General features: G+C 49.9%; 1 protein-coding gene and 1 long non-coding RNA gene across 3 annotated transcripts in view; one reads left to right on the top strand and one right to left on the bottom strand.

Moving 5' to 3' along the window:
* The first annotated feature begins 5442 nt into the window (after positions 1–5442).
* LOC101723489 (very-long-chain 3-oxoacyl-CoA reductase-B) overlaps positions 5443–17633 on the top strand; it is a 12838-nt gene continuing 647 nt past the window's right edge. The window contains exons 1-10 of the mRNA XM_087200735.1: positions 5443–5731; positions 6372–6418; positions 11244–11319; positions 11454–11564; positions 11657–11739; positions 16237–16281; positions 16441–16475; positions 16784–16865; positions 17068–17133; positions 17426–17575. Of these exons, the coding sequence (XP_087056861.1) occupies positions 5572–5731; positions 6372–6418; positions 11244–11319; positions 11454–11564; positions 11657–11739; positions 16237–16281; positions 16441–16475; positions 16784–16865; positions 17068–17133; positions 17426–17575 (855 nt within the window). The 5' untranslated portion in view covers positions 5443–5571. The remainder of the gene's footprint in view (positions 5732–6371; positions 6419–11243; positions 11320–11453; positions 11565–11656; positions 11740–16236; positions 16282–16440; positions 16476–16783; positions 16866–17067; positions 17134–17425; positions 17576–17633) is intronic.
* Positions 7325–17633, bottom strand: part of LOC110347259 (uncharacterized) — a 27058-nt gene continuing 16749 nt past the window's right edge. Inside the window, exons 3-5 of one of the 2 annotated variants that reach the window (XR_015447187.1) lie at positions 16993–17188; positions 11196–16375; positions 7325–8585 (exon numbers count right to left, since the gene is read on the bottom strand). This is a non-coding gene — a long non-coding RNA (uncharacterized LOC110347259). The remainder of the gene's footprint in view (positions 8586–11195; positions 16376–16992; positions 17189–17633) is intronic. The other variant, XR_015447188.1, reaches the window with a different exon arrangement.

Genomic DNA, 17633 nt, shown 5'->3' with positions numbered 1-17633 from the left:
GGAGGCAAAGAGCTGCTCCCTCCAGTGGACTTTGGGCCGATGCCCAAAAGGGCCACTACTTTCCCGATTCCTGGTCAGGGAACCAAATGTTCTGGAATTGTAGAAAGAAATGCACAGAGACACAGAATTTGGGTAAAATAACAAAGGTCTTTACTTGCTAGCAAGGCCGGACACCAGAAATGGGTCTGGTCAGAGCCCCCCACCCCCTACATTCTTTGTCCATCACCTTTTATAGTTTTGTCAGGCTGGCCAGGGATTTACCTCAGTGGTTCCACCGCCTGCCTCACAAGCTAAGGACCCGAGTTCAATCCCCGGTACCAAAAAAAAAAAAAAAAAAGTCAGCAAATATAGTTTTGTCAGGCAATATGTCATCCCTAGTGGTCTTTGTTAAGTAAAGAAAGTTCCAGTTCCTGTTTAGTGGTTAGATACAGGTGGCTTCTGTCACTGATTACAGTCCTGAACACTTGACGGTTAAGGCACATACATCACAAGTTTGTTCACGGATTTCCGCTTTGTTCTTCAGAGCTAGGATGTTGTCTATAGTGGAGCTGCAGATCAAAGGAGCTATATAACCTTCACTTTAAACAAAAGAAGCAAGGAGCTAAGGCAAGCTTTTAAAGGGATACACTACCTGTTTTGCTTTCACAACTGCTTTAATAGCTAATCTACCAAGCTTATTTTGAAACTTTTCCCTATCAAACTCACATCCTCTGGTGTCTTATTGGTGCTTGAGATCCTTTTTAAGTTATATGGAAAAATGTTTAATGGCTTTTCAGTTTTGTTTTGGTTAAGATCTACTGTATTTGAATGTTACTGTAGTTTTTTCCCTTGCAATGTTCTTCTTTGAATGGTTTTAATTTTTGTATGTGTGTGTGATGGATAATAAAGTTATAAAAAAAAGAGGAGGGCTGTGGCCCCAGCTCAGTGTAGAGCACCATTGGGGTTCAACACCAACTACTGCAGCAGGGGTAGCATGTAGCGAGAAAGGTTAATAGAAGATACAGCTTGACAGAGACCACAGGGATGTGAGGGCCACTCGGTTGCACCACTTATCACCATGCTGGTCACCAGGGTGGAAAGCTAGGCCATGCCAGACCTGGGGGTGCAGACCTGTAATCCCAGCACTCGGGAGCCCGAGGCAGGAGGATCTTGAGTTCAAGGCCATTCTGGGGGTACACAGCAAGATGCTGTCTCAAAAGCAAACAGCCAAAAAAAGTGAACCCGTGGTGGAAGATCAGAGAGAATAGGACACATGGAGACATGCAGTTTGCAATCAGGCCATCATTCAATGGGAGAAAAGGGAAGTTTCCATATGAAAGGTGCCAGGAATTTGGCCTTGTCCCTCTGTCAGGAGGAGGAGTTAGAGAGTGGAGGCCGAGGAAGAAGAACATGGAGATGGGTCAATGTCCATAGTCAGACGCTCTCAATCCTGAAAACTGAGTGATAAGGATAAAGAATGTTGGATAGGTGTTTTTTAATTCTTTTATCGGTACATTTTAAGTGTACAACACATTTCCATTGATATCAATGTAAATGGACATTGATATCATACTTTATAATTATAAGAGCTTGTGCAGATCTGAAGAAAATCATTTCCATCATATTCTTCTACAAAAAGTGCTTATAAATATGTTTATTAAAAATAATTTAAAAGTAAAAAAAAAAGAAAGAAGGTGGAGATTAGTATTGACCTGAGACCCTAGGGAAAGTCCATCTGCTTCATGGTGCTATCTGTGCTGGGGACCTGAGACTGGCTTGAGGTCACCTGTGGGCTGGCGTCTGGGGCTCCAGAGGTGGCACAGCTCCTGTGAATCCAGGGGTCTCTCTTCTGTATCTGTTTATTTACAGACAGGATCTCACTCAGTCTCTAAGTTGCCCAGGCCAGCCTTGAACTTGTGACTCTTGTGCCTTATCCTCTGGAGCAGCTGGGATTATAGGCTTGAGGCCCTGCTTCCTTTGGCTGCTGCTGATGTACCCTGTGCATGTATTCTTGCTGGTTCACTTACATCTGCATGCCATTCACTCAGGCCAGGGGCAGATGACAAAAGTCTCTCTGCACTGGCAGCTGAATAGAAATTCCAAAGGGACTTATTTATCCACGACGCCTCTCGAAGCATTCCAGGTGTGGAACTGGGATTGAATGCAGGGCCTTTGCACTGAGCTGCATCCCCAGACTTTCTTTTCTTTTTCTTTTGAGGCAGGATCTCACTAAGTCACAAAGTTGCCCAGGCTGGGTTCAAGTTTGCACTCCTCGTGCCTCAGCCTCTTAGAGACTGGGCATTTTAAAGTGGGCTTTGGAGGGGCCTGAGACAGTTCCTGTTTTAAGGCAGCAGCTGTTTGTAGCCATTGAGGTTGAGATCAGGAGGCTGAGGGCCTTGGAGCGATGCCTGGGGGTGCAGTCTGCTTGCAGATGAGGCTGGAGTCCAATCCTCCGTGGGGAAGGCTGCAGAGTGGAAGTCTGCGTTCAGGACCTGGGCACATTTCCAGGGAAACTCCAGGGTGTGCCAGGTTATGGGAGTTCACATTAATTACCTTCTCCCGACTGTTACAGCAAAGAGCAATTGTGGAGTGTGACATAAATGCATCAAAAAGAAAGCCAGACTGGGTGGCAGTGCCTGTTGTCTCAGCTACCTGGGAGGCTGAGGCAGGAGAATCACTTGAGCCCTGAGTTCAAAGCCAGCTGAGGCAACACAGCAAGACCCCATCTCAGAATAAAAGAAAGCACACTGAGAAATAGAGGTGAGGCTGGCTGAGTCGGGAGCTCTGGATGGAGGGTGTATGGTCCGGAAGCGATTCTTTCCTGGTTCAAGAGCTGGGAGCTTGGTCCCCAGGTGGTGGGACCTTCAGACACAGGGCCTAGAGCTAGCCATGGTGGCATGTCAGGAAAGGTTGAAAGGGCCAACGTAGGTGTTCAAACCACCCTGAGAAAACTATGCCAAGAAACCTCAGAGCCTTAGCTAAAACTGTTACCTATTGCTTTACTAAGGCTTAAAATTGCTCCTAAAGCCTCTCTCCAGCTAAGCCCTTAGGAAATGGTCTGACAGGCCACATCTAGCTGTGGATCTAGCCACTGACCCTAAGACACAGAAAATGGTAAAACACAGCATCAATCTAGTTCAGGTAGAAAGAGCTGTACTAGAATATGGGCATAAAGCCCTTCCAGCATGAGGCTCTAGTTCAATTCAATTCAGGGCCCTAAAATTCAACCTTAGGATCATGTGTTAAGGTTTGGAAGATGGAGTCACCTTTAGATCCGCCCCTCCCTAAATGGAAGGGCCCATACCAAGTTCTTTTAAGCGCTCCCACAGCTGTGAAGCCACAGGGACCTACATCTTGGGTTCACTTTTCAAAAATTAAACCTGTTCCTTACCCTGCATGGTGGTGCTCACCTATAATCCCAGCACTCAGGAGGCTGAGGCAAGAGATTGCCACAAGTTCGAGGCCAGTCTGAGCTACACAGTGAGTTCAAAGGCAACCTGAGCTACATAGTGAGACCTTGTCTCCCCCACCCAAAAAGAGACCCCCCCCCCAAACCCAGGGCCTTGGGCCTGAGCTACACCCAGCTCCCCTTCCTCCCTCCCCCCAGCCCTGCCCACTCCCCCTCCTCTTTTTTCATACAGGACAAGCTAACAAACATTCTGACCTTCCTCATCATCTGTGAACATCTCGAGGCACCGAGCGGGGAGGCTCCGTATTTGCAGAGGGTGCCAGGCTCACTGGCTGCTGGTTTTGAAGGCGCAGCAGCAAGCACTGGTGGTCTCAGCGCCTTCTCCCATGGGTGGTCCTGGGCCGGCACCCATCCTCGGATTGCTAGGTTGACACTGAGGGCTGAGCTATCTTTCATTTATTTATTCTTCATGCTGAATATCAGAACTTTTCTGATCCTGATTTCTGTATCATTTTTTGGTTGTTGTTTATTTTTTTGGTACCAGGGATTGAACTCAGGACCTTGCACCTGCAAGGCAGGGGCAGTGCCACTGAGCTAAATAGCCGGCTGTGTTTGGTGGGTTTTGTGTTTTTTTTTTTTTGGTACCAGGGATCAAACTCAGATCCTTGCACTTCCAAGGCAGGTGGAAGATCCACTGAGGTAAATCCCTGGCCCTTGGTTGGTTTTTACTAACCTCCCACAGGTTGTCCCTAAGGCTGGTTATATACATGTCTGTGCCCTTCTTTCTTATTTTTAAATTTATTTTCACAGTACTAGGGATTGAACACAGGGAGTGAGAAGCTATGTCCTCAGCCTTTTTAAACTTTATTTTGACACAGGACCTCACTAAATTCCCCAGGGTGGACTTTCACTTATCATCCTCCTGCCACAGCCTCCTGGCTAGCTGGGATCACAGGCCTGTACCACCGCACCTGCCACCTTCCTCTCTCCCTCTGTAGGGTGTGTGATCTTCCTATACAGTCTTCCCATTGTACCAAGGAGACTGTTGTTTAGGATGAGAGCTCTGTCAAATCTTTTCACATATGGAAGGTTTTCCAAATCAAGGACTCTGTCCTCTGACCTCTGACCAATAGGATCTTCTCACTCCACTAGCAGCTCAGTCCAGTAAACCTTCTCAGGGAGACCCAGAGTTCCTTTCTAGACTTCAGCATAAATTTTTACTATGACCGCAAGAGGTGTCCCCAAAGTGGGTGCAGAGGGGCAGCATTTGTGATTCAAAGGCCACTCTGAAGGATGGTGTAAGTGAAGATCTGGCCAGGAGTGGTTACGTGGTTACAGGTGCACATCTGTAATCCCAGCACTTGGGAGGGTGAGACAGGTGGATGGCTGTGAGTTTGGAGCCAGCCTGGGGTGCATACTGAATTCAAGGCCAGTGTTACAGCTTGGCCTGGATATCCCCACCCGAAACCCTCATGCAGTCACAGGTGGGGCTTTTCAGAAGTGGCTGGATCGAGTGTGTGATGCCGGGATTCAGAGTGTGTGAGTATTACATTAGTCCACTGGCTGGTTTGGCACAGATCTGGCTAGGATTAGAGGTGCCCACCGTGGGTGTGAGTGCTACCACCCTAAGGGTAGGAGGCCTGGATAAGATACAAGGGACAGCAAGAGGGTCGCCTGTCACTTGTTGTTTATGGCTGCTGCTTGTCTTTCTCTGTCTTCTGCCCACCAATGACTGTTTCTTCTCTGAGATGCCCCTCTGCCACGCCACCGTGCCAATCAGGGACCATGAGCAAAATTCACCTTTGTTCCTTTAACTCTGGGTGTCTGGTATTTTGCCTCAGCAATGAGCAAAGTAACTAAGAGAGCGAGCCTGAACTACACTGTGTCAACAAAACCCCAAACCAAGAAATAACAAAACAACAAATCAGGGTCCCACAGCAGGTAGGCTGATTGGGGGACAGAAGCAAACAGCCCCAGAAACCCCCAGAAACACGCAGCATGCAAGTCCCGCCCCCCTCAGACCGCTGCTCAAGGGGTGGGGCTGGGGGTGAACTTTGGCCCGGGGGCGTGGCCGGGCATGGCCGGCTTTAGGGAGGCTGCAGAGAACAAGTGGAGCAGCATTTACTCCCGCTGCCAGCCATCTGCTTTCCGTGCGGGTCCCAGGCTGCGGGGCAGGAGCTGCGATGGAGTCCAGGTGGGATGCGCTGAGCACGCTGGGGGCCATCACCGCCTCCTGGCTGCTGCTGCGGGCGACTTGGGGGGTGGCCCGCGCAGTGTACCTGTACCTGCTGCCCCAGGTCCGCCGCGGCAACCGTTGGCTCCGGGCGCAGGGAGCCTGGGCAGGTAAGGGGCGCAGGGTCCTCCCGAGGCGGTGGGGTTGGGGCTGCAGGACCGAGGACAGGTGAAGGGTGACGGGTGTAGGTGACAGGTGAGAGTCCCCCCTGCTGCATCCAGGCAGCGGCCAAGGGACTCGTGGCAGCAAGAGAGGAAAAGGCTGGGGCGACCAGGGCAGGAGGGGCACTAAGTCTGCAGAGCTGTACAGGTGAGAGGAGCAGGTGGCGGAGAGAGAGCTGCCAGTGGACGGACGGGACAAGGGGAGGACGCCTCTGGTCACCTATGTGCAACAGCGCTTTCACGTGCCAAGCCTGGGTTCCCAGGCAGTAGGAGACTGGTCCAGCTGGTTGCGCTGGTGCAGACCTGTGATCCCAGCCCTGGGGAGGCTGAGTCGGGAGCACCGGGGGGAGACTGAGGCCAGCCAGGCTACACAGGGAGACCCTGTCTAGAGAAAAGACAGAAACAGTGGTTGGGGCTGTGTGCAGATGCGAGGGGACAGCGAGAGTAACGAGCCCTAGCACAGGGGGCTCCTCCGGGTGGGAGGTACCTGAGCCTGGGGGACCCGGATGGACTGGGGTTGGGACAGGGAACCCAGGCAGGGACCTCAGGGAGGAAGCCGCCCACCTGCCCTCTTCCTTCTCTCTCCTAGTGGTGACAGGAGCCACCAGCGGCATTGGCAAGGCCTACGCGCACGAGGTGAGTGGGTGAGGGGCTCCGTGTGGATTTGCCTGTCACCAGCTGCCCCTTCCCCACCCTGTCATCCCTCCCATTGTCACCTGGATTCATTCATTCAAAACCTATTTTTTGGCCTGGAGATTTAGCTCAGTGGTTTTCCCGCCTGCTGCACAAGCCCAAGGACCGGAGTTTGACCCCGGTACAAAAAACAACAACAAGAAAAAAGAAACCTATTTTTTGGGCCAGGGATTTAGCTCAGTGGCACCCCGCCTGCCCACCAAGCACAAGGTCCTCAGTTTTATCCCCAGTACCAAACAAACAATCAAAAAAACTATTTATTGACCACCTACTCTGTGTCAGGCATCTTCTTGGTACTGGGGATGTAACAGTGAACAAAACACATTTTTAAAAAATCAAAGTCCTAAAATCTACAATAGACATTGGAAAATGGGAAGAAAATGTTTAAATGAGAAAGGGAACAAGGGAGGAGGTAGGGGGAAAGGAAAGAGGGACAAGAAAAGAGAGAACATTGAAAAAAATGGAAACAAAACTATTGTACATAAGGGGGGAATGGGAAAGAAAAAGAACAGGCAGGATACATCATGTACTGGTACATATTTCCTGTGTTGAATGTTATTTTTCTTAAAAAAAAAAAAAATCAGGCCCAGGGATGTTCCTCAGTGGCACTGCACTTGCCTGCCAAGTGGAAGCTCCTGAGTTTGATTCTCAATACAAAAAAGAAAAGAAAAAAATCAAAGTCCTGCCCTCATGGAACTTTATCTTGTAGCCAGGGGAGATGGGTGTAAGCAAGATAAAGTACATGGTATGTCAGGTGGTGGTCAGGATGGAGGAGAAAGTCAGGAAAAGAGGACTGATTCCATCATTCTGGAGCTTCCTGGAAGTCTTTCGCGAGTGTCTTTAGATGTGATGTGGTGGCTGCCTCTGTGTCCTAAATTAATTAAAATGTTTGACTTCTCATGGTCATTTTGACTTTGGGGAAGAGCCAGAAGTTGCATGTTGCCAGGTCCGGTGAATGCGGAGGATGAGGACATAAGGTAATGCCTACACAAGCCTACCTTCCCATTGGAAGGCATCTGGAGTGGCGGTCACTGTATTTTTGATCGCACCATAAAGACAGAAAAGAGGACTTCCAGAGCTGCTTCAGAAAGTGGCCAGAACGCTGGGATAAATGCATTGGAAGCAAGAGGGAACATTCTGGGGGAGAATATGTTTTTGTGTTTATTTTTGGTATCAGGGATAGAACTTGGGACTTTGCTCTTTTGAGGCAGGCAACGGAACCACTGAACTCAATCTGACAATACATTTTTAAAATTTTAATCATTGACATATAATTTGATGACACCTTATCTGTAATCAACTTTGTCATTTGGGAAGGGTTTTTGATTGTTCCTTTTTAGAGACAGTGTCATATGAAGTTCAGGGTGGTTTGTAAAAATTTTTAAATTATTTAGTCTTTTGAGACAAGGTCTTCCTATATAGTCCACACCGACCTTCAATTTAGTATGTGGCCCGAGTTGGCCTCAAACTCACAATAATGCTCTGATTCAGCCTTCCACATGCTGGGCTTACAGGAATGTACCACCACTTCCAACAGATTTGTCTCTTCCTTTTTGTTCTGCTCTTTTCTGTTCTGTTCTGAACTCATGATTAGCCCAGGCTGGCCTTGAACTTGCTGTGATCTTCTTGCCTCTGCCTCCCCAGGGCTGGGATCACAGGCGACCACCGCCACACCCAGTCCTTCTTTTCTCTCACCTGTGTGCCCTTTCTTTGTCTTGCCTTCTCCAGCTGACAGGGATCCAGTATAATGTTGAAGAGGCCCTCAGAGTGGCATCACACCCTGAGCCTGCGGTCAGGGGGAAAATTCTGTCTTCAATGGTTAACTCGCAGAGTAGCAGGACTTGTTTGTTTCCTAGTCCATTCCTTTGGCCCTTTATGTAAGGGAGCCCCTCTGGGCCTGTCTTACTGAGAGTTTGCATCAGGAACGGGGGAAGAGTTTCGTGAAGTCATTTTGCTGCCCATACAGTGCCCAGAATCACGTCCCTGTGGCAGGCACACCAATCCCTTCTCTGGCTCCCAGCCCAGTCAAGTTGATATAGTTAAGCTTTATTACCACGTTTCGCCTCTTGTCAACTTGGTGCACAAACACATCTCCTTAACACATTCTTACCTGGAAATAAACCCAAGAATAAATTAGTAATTTCACCTGACATATGCAACTATACCATGTACAGGCAAAACACAATGATTGCTTCCCCAAAGTCTCAGCAGTCTCAGCATTTCTCAAAACTCCAAATCCAAAGTCTCCTCCGAAAGCTGGACATGGTGGCACATGCCTAGAATCCCAGCACTGGGAGGCTGAGTTCAAGATCACTGAATTCAAGGCCAGCCTGGGCTACATACTGAGTTCAAGAGCAGCCTGAACTGCATAGCCAGATCTCATCTCAAAAAACAACAAAAGAAAACCAAAGCCTTCTCTGAGACTGAAGCAGTGAATCACTGTAAAAAATCAAAGATAGGTTTTATAATCTCAAAGTACAAGAGCAACAGGTAATCATTCCCATTCCAAAATGCTGGTGGTGGAAGATTTAAAAATATCAAACTGAAGCAAGACCAAAACCCAGCAGGGGCTGGGGATTTAGCTCAGTGGCACCATGACTGCCTGGCAAGTGCAAAGTCTGTCTCCAGTAACAGAAAAAAAACAACAAGATTTAAAACAAAACCCAGCAGGGGGCTGGAGATTTAGTTCAGTGGTGCCACCGGCTGCCTGCCTTGCAAGTGTAGCATCCCAAGTTCAATCCCCAGTACCAAAAAAAACAAACCCCAGAAGGGCAAACCTTAGGTCCTATAGCTCTATAATCAAAGTCTAGAGCACATAGATTTTTTTGGTACTGGGGATTGAACTCAGGACCTTGCACTTGTGAAGCCGACTTGGTGCCACTGAGCAGAATCCCAAAACTTGGACCACATAGTTTTGAGATATGAGTTTGAGGGCCTGTGGGAGGCCCATTCCAGGGCTTTTTGGGTCACAGCACACAGAGCCTCTCTCTCGGGCTAGCTCCTACTCAGGGCCTGTAGCTGTCTTGGCAGATGTCCCACATTTCTGGTTTATCCAGTGCCCTAGGTCTTGCCTTCATTCCTACAGCTTCACGCACTGCCCTTTCAGGCCTCACTGCCTGGCCTCCCAGGCCTTCCTTGGAAATCTGGGTGGAAGCATCTCTGACCTCACAACTCATTCTGTATGCACCTAAAACCAGCATAACATAGATGATGCCAAAGTCTGCTTTGAGCAGTAGCCAGGCCCCCTTGGAGCACAGCTGCAGCAGCCTCTGCACATCTGGATGGCTGCTTATGGTGAAACAGATCCCAGAGGCAGGGACCTATTAGAGGAGGAGAGTCAGGACAGAGGACCTTTTGTTGGGAAGTTCAGTGACACAAAGACCAGGGTAGGTTCCTGTGCTGATGGCAATAACCCAGACAGAGGGGTGCTGTGCACAGGGAGGGCAGGAGAAAAGCTGGAGCCTTGTCCTGGAGCCGGCAAGAACAGAAGGACAGCTGAGTTACAAGTGGAAGGGAGACAGTTGGATATAGGGAGATTTTGCAGTTGGTTGGTAGTGACAACCACTCTCTGCCATCGCTGTCTGGGGACTGGTCTGTCCCACCCACTGCCACTGCCCTGTGATGCTGACAGGGCCAGGCTGTGACTGTCCTGGTTGGTGCCATCACAAAGTGGATGCTGGATAGCGTTTGATGAGTGAATGAATGAATGAAAACATCTTACACCATCACCCTCTCAGATCTGGGGAGCTCTTGGGACATTTGGGCACAGCCTCCTTCACAGCTGAGGGACAGTAAGTCCCACGATGTGTCACCCTTAGCATGCAGATGGACAGACAGGCATCGAAATGCTGCTCAACACCCACTCCCCAAATTTGTGTATTTGGTAACTTGGCATCAAGGGGAAGGGGCTTTAGGGCAGAAGGACCAGCATGTGCAAAGGCCCAGGGGCAGGAAAACCAGGAGGTGCTGGTCAGGACCAGACGAATCATTGCTATGCCTGGCTTCTCACAGAGGGACACGGCAGGAAGTGCAGCTGAAGACAGGGGCAGGAGCCAGGCCACACAGGCCCAGAATGAGAAGCATGGTTTTGTCACAGACTCCCTGGGAAGCCATGGCCGGTTCTGGGCAGGAGAGGACCAGGGTTGGGTTTGCGCTTTGCAGCTGAGTGGAGCGTGTATGGGAGGGGCTGAACGTGGGGGTGTCACAATCACAGCGCGTCCCCAATCCCGCAGCAGGAGCAGGTGCGCGGTAGACACACGGGAATGAGAGAGAGACCGACAGGAGCGCAGGCGTGGAGCGGGTGCTTACACTGCCCAGCGCAGAAGCAGAGTCTCCGTGCGGAGGCTGGGCCCTGGAGCTCCCTCCCACACAGCCTCCATGGCCATGTCGGTCCGCCCGCTGTCCTCGTAGCTGTGCTCCCTGGAACTTCCTCCTCCTCCCCGGGCTGCGCTTCTCTGCCCAGCGCTGTGACCACAGGGCTCTAACACTGAGCTTCAAGGTCAGGACGTGGCCCATCTTTCTTGGCTCGGTAAATGACCAAATGTGCAAAATAGGCCAGTGTAGGTGCACACGCCTGGAATCCCTGCACTCTGGGAGGCCGAGGCAGGAGGATCGCAAGTTGAAACCAGGCCTGGACGACTGAGAGGGCATCTGTCTAAAAAGATTTGAAAAGGCTGGCAAAGCAGCCCAGTGGGAAGGCCCTGGGTTCAATCCTCAGTACCTGGTGGGGGGCAGCGGGGGTACTGAGGAAGTGAATGAATTTCCGCAGCTGGCCAGGAGGGGGCTGAACGTCGTCCTCATCAGTCGAAACCTCAGCAAGTTGGAGCACGAGGCGGGGGAGATCGGTGAGTGCGCGTGCAGAAGCTCCGCCCAGCCCTGGGCAGGGGTCTAGGGCAGCTGATGGCCTGAGGCTGCTGCTAAGTGAGCTGGGGCCGGGGGCGGGGGCGGGGCCAAAGCCTGATCCCCCTCCGTCCTCCAGAGCGGCTCCACGGCAGGTCCACGCGCGTCATTCAGGCCGATTTCACCGGGGGCTTGGAGATCTACGGTGCCATCGAGGCAGGACTGCGGGGCCTGGAGATCGGAGTGCTGGGTGAGTCGCCCGCTTGCTGCACTGAGTCCCCTCCCTGTCCCCCACCCAGTGTCCCTGGCCCTGTGAGGGACACCGTGCGACCTCTTGCGCAGTGAACAATGTGGGCATGTTGTATGGCGGCCTGTTGTCCGGCTCGAACTTGGGGAAGTTTCTGGACACCAAGAATGTGGGCCAGGTGAGTCCCCGGCCGCTCGCGGCGCTCTCGTGCCCTCTGTTGGGCAGGCCGAAGAATGCACCGGCGTCCGGAGAGCAAGGTGCTCCTTGCCTTTGGCTGGAAAATTGTTTAAAACAACCACAAGTCTCTGTCCTTGAATGACGCACCCTTGTGCAGTGCCCAACCTGCACAACTGTTTGGGTTGAGCCCGGTTCTCACCTTTCATATTGCCTGGTCCTAAGTGTAAAGAATTACCTACACGGGAGAACCAGCGCTGCCCTGTAGACAATGTGGATTCTCTAAATTTTTATTAGGAGTAGTGTGAGAGAGAGAGTGTGTGTGTGTGTGTGTGTGTGTGTGTGTCTGGCTAAGTTGTCCAGATTGGCCTTGAACTTTATGATCCTTCTTCTGCCTCAGCCTCCTGAGTAGCTGGGATTGCAGATGTGCATCACTTGGCCTGGCTTTATTTGTGGATTTTTTTTTTTTTGAGACGAGGTCTCCCTATGTAGTTCAGACTGGCCTTGAACTCACTGTGATCCTCCTGCCTCAGCCCTGAGAGTGCTGGGATCACAGGTGTGCACCACCATGCCCAGCTTTGGGGTATTCTTGATCAAGGGCACAACGTCATTCTTTTTCTTTGTTGTTTTCTTTTTTGGTACCGGGGATCAAACTTGGGACCTTGCACTTCCAAGGCAGGTGGGGGAACCACTGAGCTAAATCCCCGGCAATGTCATTCTTTTTCATGTGAATATCCAGCTTCCCCAGCACCACTGATTGAAAAGACTGTCCCCTCCCCAGTGAGTGATCCTGGTGCCCTTATCAAAAATCATCTGCAGCTGTTAATTCCAGACTCTGTTCTTGTCCACTTCAGGTGAGCACCATTGGTGCTGATGACATTGGGCTCCGAGTATTCCTTTCTTTCTTTCTATTTTTCTTTTCTTGTGTGTGTGTTTATTATGGGGGATTGAACCCAATGCCTTTGTTCTAAGCTTCATCCCCAGTCATTTTTAAAATTTTGAGACAGGGTCTCTAAGTCGCTAAGTCCTCAGGCTAGTCTTCAACTGCAATCCTCCTGCCTCAGCCTCCCAGAAGGCCAGGATTACAGGCGTGTGCCATCACATCTGGCTGCTTTGTAGTAAATTTTGAAACCACAATACTGAGTTCTCCAATCTTATTCTTCTATTTTAAGTTTATTCTGGCTCTTCTGGGTCCTTTGAGTTTTGCTAGCATCTGAATTGTAGATCAGTGGAGGTACAACTGGCATGTTAACAAAACGAAAACTTCCAACTCAAGAACTTAGGTTGTCTTGACATTTATTTTGGTCTCCATTAATATCCTTTAGCAATGTTTTCTAGTTTTTTACCCATGCAAGTCTTTCACCTCCTTGACTAACTTCTTCTTTTTCTTTCTTTCCTTCTTTTTTATTTCACTATTTTAAATGAAATTGTTTTCTTAGCTCCCTTTCCCGACTATCCATGGCTGGTGTACAGCAGCACACGGACTCTGTTTGTCTTTTGTGGCACCGGGGGTGGAGCCCAGGGCCAAGAGTTCTGCCACTAACTTTCTTGTGTAGGTTGTGTATTTTGCTATTTTGGGAATTCTTGTTTTAGTTCTAAAAATTTTTATGTGTGTGTTTAGGGTTTTCTGCATAGAAGATCTTAGCATCTATGAACAGAGATAACTGCACTTCTTTTCCAGTTTCAGTGCCTTTTGAGCATGAGTTCTCAGGCTGGGGCTTCCGATGCCTTCAGTCCATCAACATCGAGTATGACCCAGGCAATAGCTTCTCATACATGGGCTCAATTATGTTGAAATAGTTTCTTTCTATTTCTAGTTTGCTGAATGTTTTTATCACGAAAGGCTGTTACATTTTCTAAAGGCTTTTTCCAGGTCACGTGAGATGATCGTGTCTTTCCCCTTCTTTCTTGTAATATGTATCATAAATTGAGTTTTGAACTTTGAACCATCTTTGCATTCCAGGACTAAATCCCCCTTGGGAGTAGTGGATAATCCTTTCAATGTGCTGGTTAGTTTGGTTTGCTACTACTTTTTTTTTTTTTTTAGGATGTTTGCATCACTGTTCATATAGGATATAGGTCTGTAGTTTTCTTATAGTGTCTTTGGCTCCAGTATCACGGCAAAAATAGAATAAGGGAAGAAATGTTCAACTTTTCTTTTTTTTTTTTTGTACTGGGGAACAAACTCAGGACATTGTGCTTGCAAGGCAGGCAGGGAGCCACTGAGCTAAATCCTCAGCCCTGTTCCCTCTTTCTTAAGGTTTTAGAAGAGTTTAAGGATTCTTATTACTTTAAATGCTTGGTACAGTTCAGCAGTGAAGCTGTCTGGTCCATGGGTTTTTCCTCATAGGGAGGGTTTGGTTGGGTTTGGTTTGGTTTGGTTTGGTTTTGAGACAGGGTCTCACTGTGTAGTCCAAAGGCTGGCCTTGAGCTTGCAGCGATCCTCCTGTCTCAGCCTCCCAAGTGCTGTGATTACAGCTGTGCACCATCACCCCTGGAGTTCATTTCTGATTTTTGTAATTTGTCTCTTTTTTTGGACAAAGAACCACGTTTTTTGTTTGGTTTTGTGGCCTGTCTCTGTTATCTTGCTAGCTTCTGTTTTAGTCTTGTGATCTTGCATTAGCTTTGGGTTTAGTGTGTCTATTTCCATTAGTTGAAGAGCTGTTGATTTTAACCGTTTCTCTTTCTCTAATGCACTTGCAGCTATACATTTCCCCCTTAGCAGGGCTGTTTCTGGGTCTCATAAGTACTCCTCTGTGGTGCACTCATTCTACTTTATTTTCGGGGTTCTCGGAGTGTTTTCTAATTTCCCTGTGATTTCTTCTATGACTCATTCAATGTTTGAGAGGTAGAGGGGTTCCTTATATATTCTAGAAATTCCTTCCTTATCAGATATATGATTTGCAAATAATTTCTACCATTTGGGGTTGCCTTTCTCTCTGTTGGTAGTATCCTTTAATGTATAAAAGTTTTAAATTTTCTTTTTTTGAGACAGGGTCATGCTAGGTAGTGCAGGCTGGTCTTGAACTCTATGTAATCCTCCTGTTTCAGCATCCTGGGGGCTAGGAAAATAGATGTGCACCACCATGGATGGCCAAAATTTTTAATTTTATGTGGGTAAGGTGGCCCATGCCTGTAATTCCAGCACTCTGGGAGGCTGAGGCAGGAGGATTGAAAGTTAGAAGCCCAGGCTGGGCAACTTAGTGACATAGTGAGACCCTGTTTCAAATTTTTTAAATTTAAAAATATAAAAGAGCTGGGGGCCCTGCGGATTTAGTTCAGTGGTTTCCCCCGCCTGCCTTGCAAGTGAAAGGACCAGAGTTTGATCCCCTGTACCAAACAAAAAAATACCCTTAAACAAAACAGCTGGGGATGTAGTTCAGTGAGAAGGCCCTGGATTGAATCTCCAGTAACACACACACACACACACTTACTGCAATTGCCTACCACGTGATCCTTTCCTTTCCCTTGCATTGTGCATGAGAGCAGTGTCCACCAACAGCCTGGCGAGTGTGCCTAGTAAATTATTTCTTACAGTATCAACACAGATATGACCTAGATGCCCATGCATGGATGAGTGGCTGATGAAGTGCGCTGAGTTCCCACAATGGAGGATTCTAGCAGTGAACACAGATGACCTTCTCTCACCACAGGGGGACAAGTCTCACAAATGCTAAGTCGGGAAGCCCAAGATGAAGGGATGTGGACTCCAGCATCCCACTTACCTGACTAAGTTCAGGCCTGTTGAATGATTCTGCCAGTGTTAGAGTCAGGATAGGGGTCACCTGGTGCCGATGGAAAGGGGGTACATATTGAGCACACGGTCAAGATTTCATGTCTTCATAAGGGTGGAGGTTAAAGATTAATTTGTGGTTTTTTGAGTGTTTTATCTTTTCTTCTTGTTGTTGTTTTGAGACAGAGTCTCACTGTGTAGCCCAGGCTGGGCTTGAACTCGAGGGGATCCTCCTGCCTCAGCCTCGCAAATGCTGGGATTACAGGAATGTACAACCATGCCTGGCATGTGTTCATTTGTTTATACTAAAGATTTATCCACATTGCTGTGTGTACATTCTACTTTTTTTCCCCTGGTACTGGAGACTGAACCCAGGGGCCCTCTACCACTGAGCGGCATCTCCAGCCCCTTTTATTTGAGACAGGATTTCGCTAAAACCACTCTGTTGCCCAGGCTGGCCTCAGACTTGTGATCCTCCTCCTGCCTCAGACTACCAAGTCGCTGGGATCACAGGCCCGAAGCACCTCACTGGCCTGGCAACAAATAGCTTTGAGCATCTTGTGTGTGAGAATCTTGGAAAGGCGCATGTTGCTACAAGTGCAGTTGATGGTCAAAGGACGGTGTGCTTTAAATTCTAGTGGGAACCATTTGTCCCCAAATGTGTGAATTGTTAAAATAAGAAAAAAATTAAGGTAAGAAATGAGAAGATGCGGCTGGTGTGATGAGGCTGGGGAGCGAGGGAGTGGCCGGTTCCATTTCCGTCCCCAGAGCATCTCGGATATTATCAACTGCAACACGATGTCGGCGGCTCAGGTCAGTGGGCGGGGAGGGCCGGGTCCAGGTGCAGCCCAGCTGTGACCACCCCGGAGCGTCCCCATCCTGCAGGGCGGGGGGCCCAGGACAGGCCCTGAGGGGCAGTGAGAGCCCCTCAATGAGGAGGCCAGGGGACATGGGCACCTCCTCTGCCTGCAGATGACCGGGATCGTCCTGCCCCAGATGGTCAGCAGGTGAGAGGCCCTCAGCCGCTCTGTCATCGATGCCCCCAGCCTCCAGGCTTTCCCCTTTCTCCAGCCCCGCCCCGCTTCCAAGTCTTTTTGTGTGTGTGTCAGCCTGAACTGACCTCCAACTCGTGACCCTCCTGACTCAGCCTCCGGGCTCCTGGGATTATGGGCATGCACCACCATGCCAGGTCCCAGTCCCCACTCTCCCCAGGCCTTTCAGATTAGGGCTCGGGCTAAGGGTGGGTGGGGACAAGCACCCCGCCCCTTTATCCCCCTGGGCAGCGACCACCTTCTAACGCGGTTCCCTCCGGCAGAGGCAGAGGCGTCATCGTCAACGTGTCCTCCATAGCCAGCCAAAGGGGCTTCCCGTCTCATGCTTTATACTCAGCCACTAAGGTACCCGGACCCTCAGACTCCAGGGGGGCGCCCTGCTGAGCCAGAGTCCTCCCTCTCCCTGTGTCCTGGGAAGGAGCTCATGATGGGAAAGCGCTGAATGGGGGTGGGACAAGGGGAACAACAGTACCTGGCCTGGGGATCAGGGCCTCACTCCCGGGACCTCCGGGCCTCACTCCCGGGACCTCCTCTCCTTCCTCTGCAGGCCTTCGTGCAGTGCTTCTCCGAGGCTGTGGGCGCAGAGTACTCCCCTCAGGGTGTCACCATCCAGGTGCCCGACTGGGGGCGGGTGGAGGGCTCAAAGGGATGTGGCTGGGGTAGCAGCTCTGGAGGAGAAGGAAGAGAGTCTGGTGACTTAGAGATCAGTGGCTTAATGGGGATCCATGGGGTTGTGGTCTCACCCTAGGCTGGGATGTAGCATAGGGGCGGGGTCTACACCTGGGGGCCAGGTCTAGGTCTGGGGATCTTGGACACTCAGCTAGACAGGAGACCTGGGTGGGTCTTAACAGAGGCACATTAACAGAGAGCATTGTTTCTTGGACCCCTTCCGTCCTGTCCTGCAGACAGTGAGCCCCTCATTTGTCTCCACAAACATGATCAACAAAAGGTCAACCGGGCTGCTGGTGAAGAGTGCCGACGAGTTTGCCCGCACTGCCTTGGACACGCTGGGCCTCTCCTCCCACGTCTCTGGCTGCCTCAGTCACGAGCTGCAGGTGCCTCTTGGTGGGGCGGTCCCTGCCTGGGCCGGGGGTGCACAGGAAGAAGGGCAGA

Source organism: Heterocephalus glaber, unplaced genomic scaffold (genome assembly GCF_053883595.1).
Source record: "Heterocephalus glaber isolate CG9 unplaced genomic scaffold, H.glaber_assembly_v1.0 deba00001744, whole genome shotgun sequence".
In the NCBI taxonomy this organism is placed as follows: Eukaryota; Metazoa; Chordata; class Mammalia; order Rodentia; family Bathyergidae; genus Heterocephalus; species Heterocephalus glaber.
Note: the sequence above shows the minus strand (reverse complement) of the source record. Positions and strands in the feature narration are given on the sequence as shown.